Source organism: Arachis hypogaea, chromosome 2, assembly GCF_003086295.3.
Source record: "Arachis hypogaea cultivar Tifrunner chromosome 2, arahy.Tifrunner.gnm2.J5K5, whole genome shotgun sequence".
NCBI classification, from domain to species: Eukaryota; Viridiplantae; Streptophyta; class Magnoliopsida; order Fabales; family Fabaceae; genus Arachis; species Arachis hypogaea.
Genome location: NC_092037.1, coordinates 99420182 through 99432549, shown reverse-complemented (window position 1 = coordinate 99432549; position 12368 = coordinate 99420182). Strand labels below are relative to the sequence as shown.

At 31.7% G+C, this 12368-nt stretch overlaps 1 protein-coding gene across 1 annotated transcript; it reads right to left on the bottom strand.

Moving 5' to 3' along the window:
* Positions 1-425: 425 nt before the first annotated feature.
* On the bottom strand, positions 426-8155 carry LOC112756174 (DExH-box ATP-dependent RNA helicase DExH8). Its single transcript, XM_025804644.3, has 14 exons — positions 7476-8155; positions 6511-6688; positions 5856-6029; positions 5533-5680; positions 5000-5326; positions 4010-4156; positions 3756-3936; positions 2970-3247; positions 2755-2868; positions 2260-2404; positions 1855-2120; positions 1575-1769; positions 970-1497; positions 426-785 (listed from the first exon to the last, which is right to left on the bottom strand). Exons 1-14 carry the CDS (start codon positions 7627-7629, stop codon positions 561-563), a joined length of 3060 nt encoding a protein of 1019 aa, XP_025660429.1. The 5' UTR covers positions 7630-8155; the 3' UTR covers positions 426-560.
* Between the last annotated feature and the right edge of the window lie 4213 nt (positions 8156-12368).

Genomic DNA, 12368 nt, shown 5'->3' with positions numbered 1-12368 from the left:
AAATCAAACACTTTGATACAAAAATCAGACAGTTCTATTTTTGTATTTAAAAATCAGACGATCCGATTTCTGTATCTCTTAAAAATCAGACGGTTCGATTTATATTCCGTAAATTAAATCATCCTACATTTTTATGAAAAAAAATACCATAGTAGATCACAATTTAAAAAAAATACCATTATTAACCCAATATTGATTTACGGATCTATCCACCGTATTTCAAATTTCAATAATATGACAATGGTGACGATATATTATCCTTCTGTTGATGGATTATATATATTGACTATGATCATCAAGATTGCAACAAGGGAAGAATGTTATTAGCACTCTTTGGTTTAGGGGTGTACAACTGGAATAGTGGTCTTGTCTTGATTAGTTGATTTATCGGTGTCGAGCTTAGCAAATAACAGGATAATCGAGTATGATATCAAAAAGCATATTGTGACTATAAATAAATATACACTACACAGATATTAATTTGATGCTGAAAACAGAAACTAGATATCTAATATTTACAATCGTAGTTCTAGCTTCCAAGTCTTAAAAAGTGATCTAAACTATTTTTCCTGAATTACGTACAGATTCTTTCTAATATTAGCAGCATAATCACCGAATAGTAGCTTACTCGGAGGATGCAGTTCAAATACATAGGAGGTAGGTCTCGAAACCAACGTTGGCGTCTTAGGGGGAAGTCTGTCATATAATATTGCCCCAAAGCTTGTTTCGTCATAGGCAAACGAATCTGTAAGCACAAAGAAACACTCCCTTCCCAATTTTTCAGCCTGAAACAACAAATTAGCACATAATGAATGAGAGTACCTATCACAATTGCCAGTTGCCACCCTAATATGATTGATTACCTTTTACTTCTAAATGTGCAGCAATAATTCTCACAAATCAATATAATTAAATTTTTATAAGGTAAATAGATAACACTATTATTTTTTATAACCACAAGCTAATTACCTTAAGTTGGGAAAATCTGATATTATTAATGGTTATGATAACTTTCACATCGGACAAATTATCAGCCAAAATTCGAATGGCAAGATACTCAAAGAAGTTCTGCAAGAGCTGCTTTTGTCCATCCGAATCCTCGCCAAAGCTATCAAAGCAAGGAAACCACAGTACACACTGAACTTCATTCCAAGGAACAGGGTTCTTCCCTGCTTTAGCAATGATTGTCTGGTATGGGTGATATAGACCCCATAAAATTTTGACCCCTTTCAGTGATTGTTCCAATATCGTTGTTTCTGACAAACATGTAGTTGCAATTATCTTGGATGGATGATAGTGGCGACCAAGAGATGTGGCAAAATGCAAATCAGTGTCATCCAATACAAGAATTGATCTGTTGGTAGCTTGGGGGAAAAATCTCAGGAGAGATGCAGCAGCCATATTATTATCTTCGGGCTCGCAGACATCTCGCCTGAATGACAGTGCCGAAGGACCTGAATCATGTGAATATGAACAAGACTCTCCTCTTCGGCATCCCTGTTATAATGAATGAACAATATTCATCATCATAGAAATAGGTAGCATCGTAAATGAATTATCAGACAAACCAATACCTGCAACGAAAAGAAGAATTTGCATTGTGGTCTCTTAGCTTGAAGTGAGTGAGAATATAAACATTCACTACCTCTATTGCAGTATCCCTGTAAGAAATATGCGCAAGTAGAAGGGCCCCCATTTAAATTTATATTATTTATATCTGCACTTCCAGGTTCTCGACTCGAAGTATCCTCCGAGAATTGAGCCCTTATCTGTTTCACACAGGAAAAAAATCTGTTTTACAAAATGATAAATATATTATAATATTGTATGTACAAGAATTTCAAACTATGCTACCTCTTTTATAATTTTAGCGAACATTTTTGCCACATCATAACTGTGAAATTCTTCTGAAGTGACATATGGCACAGAAGCACATTTTGTTTCACCTGTTGCTTTAAGGCCTTCCTCATATGCAGAAACTCCATCTATGTCCCCATCTGCCTGGAATGTTACTAAGCATGTGTGTTCATATTCATAAGGATCAAAATAGGGCGGCAAACCCCTAAAAGAGCTCAAAAATTTTGGCCGCAACCGGTGTACTGAACTTAACAAATCATCATCTGTAAATATTAGAATTAAAGAGGATTTAGTAGAGTAAAAATCTATGACGAAAACAATAAAACAGATTCAACAAATTTGATGCACTCCCATTAAAAGAATTCAAAGCACACATCTGACATAATTATAACACATACATACAAATTTCTAAGGTCTGATGCAGAGATGACTGGGAGAGATTATGGAGAGAACACCAATCTTCCTCAAGCTTAGGCATCAGTGCTTCGGCAGGATACACATTCTCAATCTCTAGAACCTGCTTCAAATGGTTAAGCCGATACTCATCCTGCATGTGAAAGAAAATATTCACTTTCAGATTCATGCAACCTGTAAGCCTTGCAGTTGCAGTCACAAAATAAAAGCAAATCCTATTTCCAGAAAAAGATATGGTCATGTGGCTGCTTGCATCCACTCCAAGTCTCACAGGAGTCCAAGTGAAAATAGATCTCTAATTACATGCACTATTTCCACCACAAGAAGCATGATGTTTAGTGAGCACTATTATAGTTTTTAATTAAAAAAATTATCATCTTGAAATTTTTTCCTTCCACCTTTCGTCAATAAATCCTCATACAAAAACTAAACAATGCTAAGGTATTTGGAAGCTCATAAAGTGAAGGAGGAAGAAGACTTTACCCTGAACAGATGCTGCCAAAATTCAAATGCACAGAAGTTAGCCATGAATTCCATCTCCTTTCGACCGGCTAAGATTGTTCGGTCAGTAAAGTAGCTAGCAATATACTTTGCAAACTGACGAAAACAAAAGGATTCAATTAGAATAAAGCTCATAGAAATTACAACATAGAATCAGTGCAATTGGAAATAGTAATATTGATCCACTCCGGCATTACCAATATTTCCTCTCCAAATGGATGAAGAATGGGTAAAGGCTGTGTATCCATCATTATACCCAGCAATATGCCCTCACGTATCATACCAGCATTCCCGAATTTCAGAACTAGAACAGAAGCATCAAATGACAAAGGACAACTGGCTATCAATTGTCCATAAAATGTGGGTTCATAACGGCCCCTTGGAGTCTTTTCCAGTGCACGCATCTGAACAAGCATGTTCAATGCATCTTCAACAACTTGTGGATCTGGTGCATCCAGAGATTTTTGCAGCAAAACTGCCATCAAACCCATGACAGTTGATCAATGTACAGAGAATTAAAGGAAAACAGCGGGAGAAAAAAGAAAGGAGAGGAGAAAGAGAGGGGGGGGGGGGAATGAAAATTACATCTTCACTCAGTAAGGCATTTAAAATTATCAAATATTCTGCAACATCCAAGATACAGTATTTAAAGTTATCGCCCACTCTAGATGAATAAACTCAAGCACAACTATAAGCAGTCTTGAAAATTCAACTTAAATAGAGAGTCTCATCACTATGATTTAATAAAGCCCATAATTGTTAAGAGATATCAGAGAAATATTTGGTAAATATACAAATATTCAAAGTGCTATAGGGATAGAACTTTCCTATAAAAAGCATTAATAACTAGAGTTTTCCTATAAAAAGCATTGATGATGATAATAATAATAATAATAATAATAATAATAATAACAACAACAACAAAAACAATAATAATAATTACAACAGTTTCTGCTCAAGATATCAAGATCATATTAACTAACCTTTTGGATCATTGATAGCCTTAGATCCAGCACAGCACAGTGAAAGAACTTGAAGCCTCAAGGATAACTTCAGAATAGACGGACTCTCATGATCCTCAAGTTTGTTGAAAAATGAACCAGTGACCAACCTATAAACGTGACCATCACAAGTTCGGCCAGTTCTTCCCCTACGCTGCTCGGCCTACAAGATCATATGAAATTAAGAATATTGTATAAACAGATCAACACATACAATTAGGATACTACTGTTTTACCTGTGATTTGGAGACCCAAACAAGCTTTGAGGATTCCTTTCTTCTGGACTTATCCCAATAGACTTGCAACGATCGGCAAGAATCAATTACAAAAGCCACTTTGGGTATTGTCACAGATGATTCAGCAATATTAGTAGCCAATATTACCTGATAGACAACAGCCACAATCATCTACTGTGAATAATTATAATATAAATGGAATCTGAGATTAATAATGTTAGGAGAAGGAAAACCATCTAAAGTGAAAATTCCATCTGTGCCATGGGTAAATTAAAAGAAAATATTATGGAACAAATACGGAAGTAAAGCCATCATACATGCATCCATATAAAAGAAAATTATACAAGTATATAACACAAAACTAATAGTGGATATTTAGAACGTTATTACAAAACAATCCATGAAGTTTTTAATATCAAACACTTGAGTCCCTCAGGTTTCAAAATACACAAGACATTCCCTAGCGTTTATCTTCGTTAGACAATAGAGTCCCTCTCCCAATATTTCCGTTTAATCGAAATGACTGTTTTCGAATTTTAAAAAATTTTCAGGACTGTTTTGAGATTTTTAAACTCTTTGGGAACTATTTTATACTTTACTCTTCAAATCAAATTGGAAGGAGACCGTATTGTTTAACACAGATAAACATTGGGGCCTATTTTGTGTATTTTGAAACTTGGGAAACTAAAGTGTTCAACATTAAAAAAATTCAAGGACTGATTTGAGTAATTACTCAAATTAATAAAATTCTGCAGCATATATAAATGTTCAACATGCAAACACCCCACTTGCAAAATTATATAATCCACAATTAATATGGAGACTACTTATTCTACTTCCGCTGAACATCAATCATGGTTCACAGATAAATAAAGTATAAAGCAATATATGAAGCAACCAACACAAAGCTACACACATGCATCGATAGTCTTAAAAAACCTTTACTATTAACTGCACAACTAGCTGAATTAATTATAATTTAACAATTACTTTTCGATGCGACTTCCAAATCTTCATAGCCATGAGAGCTTGCTCGGTATCAATGCTGCGATGCAAAATATGAACTTTAAAAGTTGATTCAAGTGGCTTTAGAAGTCGCCATTGCTGCTCAAGTGAATAATATGTTGGAAGGAAAACCAGAATGCTTTTCTCAATATCTGGTTCATTCTCATGGATATGCAACACCAGGTTATGAATAAGCTGGTGAAAATCAGCCTGAAACTCAGGCTTGATGTAAGCATTGGCTGTGAAAGGATCTACTCCGGGAGAATACTTTGAATTCATTACTTCAGAACTTATTCCGATAGATTCAGCTACCTGTGCCAAAAAACATAAGCACTATCATCATGGTTATTACATCAATGAAATGAGCTTCAGAAAAATAATGATATGATATGCCAATTGAACACCATCTGTGTAACTTTTTATCATAAATGACATAAATTAAAACCATTAAATGAAATTTACTTAGAAAAGATATACAAGACTAGCGCTGAAAATTCGTGTAAATTATATATGCATGCCTGCTCAAGATATGAAACATGTCGCTGGAAAACAATTTTCTGATTAGAGCTAGGAATCGCAAGCACTTCAACCCGTTCACCTCTTCCAAGATCCTTAAAGTAATCCCTGTATCTTGAAATATCAGCAGTTGCAGACATCAAAACCACCCTGCATATCATAAAAACATAAAATTTCAATTGTTCTCATCTTTGAATCTCTCTTTATAGTTTGAAGAGAAAGTCAAACCAGAAACAAGCAAATAAGATAAAGATTGAAGATAGCATATATGTAATTAACTAATTATGCATTTTGCTGAACTCATCTGAACATTGAGGATGCTAACCTCAGGTCATTGCTCTTCAACAAGAACTGCTTCACACAAACAAGGACAAGATCAGACTCCACAGATCTTTCATGAACTTCATCAAGAATGATAGCTTTGTACTTAAGAGCAGCAGAGCCCTTATCTCGCAATTCATCCAACAAAACTCCAGCAGTTTTAAAAACAATCTTTGACCTGCAGTGTGGCATTATAAATGCACAGGAAGAAACAAAAATAAGTGCAAGCTCTGCTCCCTTCTAAACAATATAGCAAGTAGAATTATGCTGAAAAAGGTAAAAAAGAATGTCATATTCCTTTGTTGAGTGACTTCTTCATGACAATTGACAAATGACGATGTAGCCACCTATACTACATGCAAGTGTCAATCCATAATGTGTTATTATCATCATGTTAGACTTGTATGTTAGCATGATGTATAATAACATCCTTGCATCTCTCTCATTTCTTTATGTTACCAGAAGAAAGACTGTATGTTTTGCCGTCCAAACAGCCTCTTCTGTTACCAATTTGAGTCATAATTTATCTTCAACAAAAATATTTCAAGATATTGAATATATGAAGGCAATGGAGAAACAGGGCAAGATGAAAGAAGTGATTAAATAGCTATCCAACTCAACAATATCACTAAAGATATACGTATGTATGAACTGGCTACCCGGCTGATAAGTGTTTTGAGTGCCCAATGTGATACCCAACTTCCTCTCCCACTTCACAATTTCGAGCTTTTGCAACCATTTTGGCAACGGCAACAACAGCAAATCTCCTGGGCTGTGTGCACAAAACAGGCGACATGCCTTCGTCCAGAAGAAACTGTGGAATTTGTGAACTTTTCCCTAGAGTGAAAGGAGCAAAGATGTCAGAAACATGGAAAGAATAATCATTGCCGCCAAAATAGAACCTCACACTCAAATAGAATTTCCAAAAAACCTTAAACCTTAACCAAAGTTAGCCACACAATTTCCAAACAAAGTTACTGCGATGACTCATTCATCCTAAGAATTGCATGCTGAATTCCCTACTCAGCGTATTGTATGCCAATTTCTCTTCAAATAAGTTCCAATACTTTACTCAACAAAAATTATAATTTAATTTACTGTTAAGAACAGCATAACTATGTATCCATACACATATATAAATGAATATAACAACCCTTTTCACACAAAAACTTACTAGTTTTGGAAACTACAAATTTTCCTTCTCAACTATATCCAGGTGAGCCCTCAGGTGAGACTAATAAATAAATAAATAAATAAAAAGGTTCTCTAACGAGAAGAACCACCAAATTAGCTTAAGCACTAAGATATCATCTACCACTACCAGTCAATGCAAGTCAAACGCACAATCAAACACAGTCATGCAACATTTTCCGCTTACGGCTAACTACCAACACAAATACAGAGATTCAATCTCTCATGTTTGGCCACTAGACGAAAAAAGAACAGCGCCAAAAGCGAAGAACCACGAAAATAGGAAGCGAGTGATAGAGTCAATGACTCAATGCAGATCAAACGGAGAATCAAACAAAGTCACTCAACACAAAATTGAAGTTCAGAAATGAAAAGCCAAAACACATTGACGGTTATTAGAGAAAGGTTAACAAGTTTAGTTTGTTTGCTTTACCGCAACCGGCCTCGCCGACGATGAGCGTAACGCGATTCTCCATGATCTTCTCGACGATCTTCTTCTTCATAGCCATCACTGGAAGCGACGAGAAACTTGACTGTGATAACGGCAAAGTGTACGAAGCATTGTTGGAAGAAGAGGATGACGCCATTCTCGGAGTTTAGAAACCTTCGTCACACACACACTTCACACACACTCAATCTCGACGAAACGTTCCGAAACACTTACTCCGATTCTCTCTCACAGCGAAACGTCTCGTTTCGTCTCATTTCTCTGATTCTCTCTCTTCTTTCTGAGGAGAAGACGATTATCAGTGCGCGTCACTGGTCAGGTCAGTGGTTACCCACATTGGCACAGGCCGAAAGGCGCGAGGTTTTTATAGGGGAGGGAGTGATAGGATGCGGGCGAGTGCATGCGGAGCATGGTAGTGGAGTGTGTAGTTGACTGTGAGTCAACGAGATTTGGGGATTGATGATGTTGACTGTGACTTTGTTTTAGCCAAAGGTGACGATGATGCTGGTGATGGTGATGGTGTTGGGAATTGGGAGTGGGGGATGGTGCAGACTAATATGCACCTTGGTTTTCTAGGATACTTAGGTGGGAAGTTAGTTGGTAAAGATGGGAATCTCGCTGCCCTGGAAATTGCGGTCTGTGGAGAAAATGTAGGGTCGTGTTGCGACGGATTGTATAATGTTTTCACTTTTAATTCCGCGGTTCCGCTAATCATCTAAGTAAAAATTAAGCCAACTCAAGTCATTTAGTTGAAAAATAAATTTGTTATAAAAAAATTTATTATTCTTATTTTAAAATTTTAAAATTAGAAATAAAAAAGAATTAATTTAGTTCATTTATATTATAGTTTGTTTTTTAGACTTTTTTAAATTTGAGTTTAATTATATCTTTTGAAGCATGTCCAAAGAAATTATCATAGTTTATTTTTTTGTTATCAGTTAGTCATTAATATTTAAAAATATAAAATAAAAAATATTATTAAATTATTAGATTAAAAAAATAAATTAAAAAATTGAATTAATAATTAAATAATAATAAAAAATAATAAATTCTGATAATCGCTAATATTTTTTATATTTTTTTAATAATAATATACGTAGTCATGTAAAAATTGTTTTCCTCTAATGTAATATTGCGGATTAGATATATATGAAAATATTTATATTAATAATATATTAAAATTAAATTTTTAATTATATTAAATATATTTTTATTTTTTTATTAAATTAAAATAAAAAGAGATACAGTATTTTCACCTTTTATTTTCTTTTAACTAAATTAAATTTATATCAATATAATGAATTTGTATTTTTTTTATTTTGAATTTTCACTCTCGAATAAGAGTTTAAGCAAAAAATTGTTTGAAGAATTTTTTTAACTAAAAATGAAAAAAAAATATATAGAAAAAGCAAAAAGAAAACGAAATTAGTTGATTAGATTTATGTCTAGGTTAATAGCACAATGAATTCTTTTTTAGATAGAAGTCCTTCCACATATTATATTATATATTGCTTCTAAAGTAACTATTTTAGTTGTATCTTTAAATTAACATTAATTTTTGAGTAAATATCTGATCAATTTTTGCCTTTTAAAAAATAGATAACTCGCACCATAATTTTTGAAAAATGACAAATTGATTCATGTCCATCTTTTTTTTAGACATATAAACTCCCTGTGTAGCTTTTCTTGTTAAAAATTATAAAAAAAAATTGAGGTGTAACATTTAAGGTGTGAAGTGGCCTTATACATCTTATGTGGATAGCTGATTATTTGTTAGGACCATTAAATCTTTAGACACTTGGCAAAATAACGTCATTTTATTTTAAAGATAAATTCGTGTTTTACCATTTTGTCAGTCTAGATCTTATAGTTGCTATTTATATTAGGATTCGAACAAAGAAGAGAATAGACATGTCATTTCGGAACCGATTAACACTGTGGACAACTCAGAATTTGAAGGATCTGACTTTCTTGCATAATTCTGCAACTGCGACGACGAGTTTGGGATTGGAGTTGTTGATTTGTTTGGAGAGTTCGATGACAGTGTAAAGAGGGTTCGTAGTGGTGGTGATGATGCCAATGACGGCGGCGACGAGAAAGAAAATAAGGAAGTGGATGGAGTTCGGGGTAAAGATTAGGAGGAAATTGTGTTTTTGAGGCGGCAGAGGAGGACGTGAGAGAGCTTAGTGACGGTGGTTTTCAGTTGGCAGAAGGTAAGTGTTTTAGAGGTGTTAGTGATGTTTTGGAATAGGAATGAGGTGAAGGAGGTGATAGTTTTGGAAAGAAAAAAAATATTCTCAAGAACCTATATATTTTGTCGGCGCCATAACCGAATCATTCTATGATGATGGAAGAGTGCGTAAAATGGTAAAACGACATCGTTTTGCTAAATGTATAAAGACTTAATGATCCTAATGAATAATCAATTATATAGGATATATGTAGGTCATATTACACCCGAAATATTATAGTTCAGTTATTTTCAATAATTTTAAATGAAAAAAAACTACAAAAAAACTTAAATTGTTTTACGAAAGAGATAAACAAAATTTAATTTATTATTTTTTAAAGATTAAAATACGACTTGTCTATTTTCAAAAAAATATAAAAAATATTTACTCATAATTTTTCAATTTCAATTCCCAATCTCTTGAATTTCATGCATTAAGTCCTTTCTCAAAAAAAAAAAATATTGTGTTATACTATGAGCCTATGAGGTATAATTACTCAGGGTTTTTACTCCAACAATTTCTGACTTTCAAACAAAGGGAAAATGTAGCATATTATTTTATGTATTTTTTATCTTGGGCTTCGTGATATGTTTATATATTGTTTTATCTTGGGCTTCGTGCTATATTCATATACTCTTTACTTCCTGACCCATTTTGTTCCGTACATCCTCTTTCAAGCTTTGTTGATAATGCAACTCAGCAAAAATCTAAATGTTTGTTCACAATCCTTTTTTAAGACTCAACCAAAAAGTGCTTTAAGAAGAATAGAAAAAAAGCTAGACCAAAAAAAAAAAAAGAAAAAAATGCTTCGTTCACAAATCACCACTCTATCATCTCAGTGGTTCTTTAAAAAAAAAAAAAATCATCAAATTGAGTTGTAATTAAACCAATAATATAACTTATTCCGTAAAATACTAAACTTATCTAATACTTCTTTTTTTCCCCTCTCTTAAGTACTTTTAGACGCTAAAAAAAAAAGTCAATTCGCTTAACTCGCCAATTCAAACTATTAAAGTCGAGCTAATTACATTTTATTAATTCATTAAAAAAATAAAAATATCATATATAGTTATATACATTACAAATTAATTATTAACTCAGTCATAATTTATGTACAATACATATTTTTTTTAATTTATTTTAATATATATTTTATATGAAAAATTAATTTTTATTGTATGCAATTATAGGAGTATAATTGTTTTCGTTTTGCTTTTAGGCTTTATTTGTGTTTTAAAATAAAAAAATAAGACACTAAAAATAAGATATAAATGACAAAAATACTAAATTTAATGTTTTTATATTTTATTTGATAATAAAGTAGAATAAATTATAAAAAATTAATTTATTCTCAATTTTTTTATTAAAAAACTTGAAAAAAAATATAATAATAAAAAGTATAATTATAAAAATTTAAAAAATAATAAAAAATAAAAAATAAATTATATCTTTTATTAATATTTTTATATTTTTTATTAAAATAAATATAAAATATACTAATTTAATATCTTTAATTCAATATCTTTAAATATAATGTCTCTATATATATTTTATATGTCAAACATAATTTTGTGTTTCTATACTTTTTTTTCGATATTCTATCCTTGTAAATAAAGGCAGCCTTGATACTTGTGACTTGTGACGAGCTAATTCTAATGTCTGTTTTGGTAGGGGCACATAGTTTTAAACTTTAATGGATAGATAGATAGAAATGAATTTTTTTAATTTTTTAAAAAATTGTTTTATTAGGTGTGATATTTTATTATTTAATATTCTTTTTATCTTATTTAAAAAATATACGGTGAGATATTAAATGCGATAAAACTTTAAAAAAATTGAAAGAATCTATTATTAGATAAATAGATAAATTATATACTGAATCAACTTTATTATTATAGAAAGAACAAGGTTTAATTATTTTTTAGTTTTTATAGTTGTATAAAATTTTAATTAGATTTTTATATTTTTTATTTTAATTAAGTCTTTATATTATTTTTAATTTTATAATTAGATTTTTTTATGTCAAAAATATTAAAATTAATAGAATTTTTTTTCAAAATACATACAATTAAAAATTTAATTAGTTTTTAATTATAAATATTTTTAATTTGTAAAAAAATATTCAATTAATTCTAATTTTTTTATACTAAAAAATTATAATTAAAAAAATTAAAAATAATATATAAAATTTAATTTAAAAAATATAAAAATTTAATTATAAAAATTAAGAGATAATTAAGCCAATCATCCAACTTCATGAAAAAAGTATGTCTTTCTAGTTTCTTGAAGGGGCAACTTGGTTGTGATTTGTGAAGTAGGCTTTAATTTGAACTGACCCATAGTATTATACATACTACCACTCATGGTTTTTGTGAATTTTATAGCAGCAACGCCGAAAGGTTCATTGTTTTGACCCCAACTTTGATGTAGGCCATGTAGTTGACTAATTAAGGAGAACACATTATTGATTATTCCTTCAACTTGCAATTCTATACGGTGCCATTTTATTTAATCTTTGTGACGACTCTTGAATATTTGAAAGGGACTAGTAGGTTTAATTTTAATCACCATTTTTCTTATCCATAGGTCCTCCTATCTATGTTCCTTTACTTGCTCCTTCTTTCGTTACGTCACTAATTTCATGTTC

Bases quoted from the DNA above. Each gene is read 5' to 3' on its own strand.
- LOC112756174 (XM_025804644.3), bottom strand. From the start codon at position 7,629: ATGGCGTCATCCTCTTCTTCCAACAATGCTTCGTACACTTTGCCGTTA. The intron at 6,689-7,475 runs GTAAAGCAAACA...CTTTCACTCTAG, and splicing joins CGTCGGCGAGGCCGGTTGCG to GGAAAAGTTCACAAATTCCA. The intron at 3,248-3,755 runs GTTAGTTAATAT...GTTTGATGGCAG, and splicing joins GGCTATCAATGATCCAAAAG to TTTTGCTGCAAAAATCTCTG.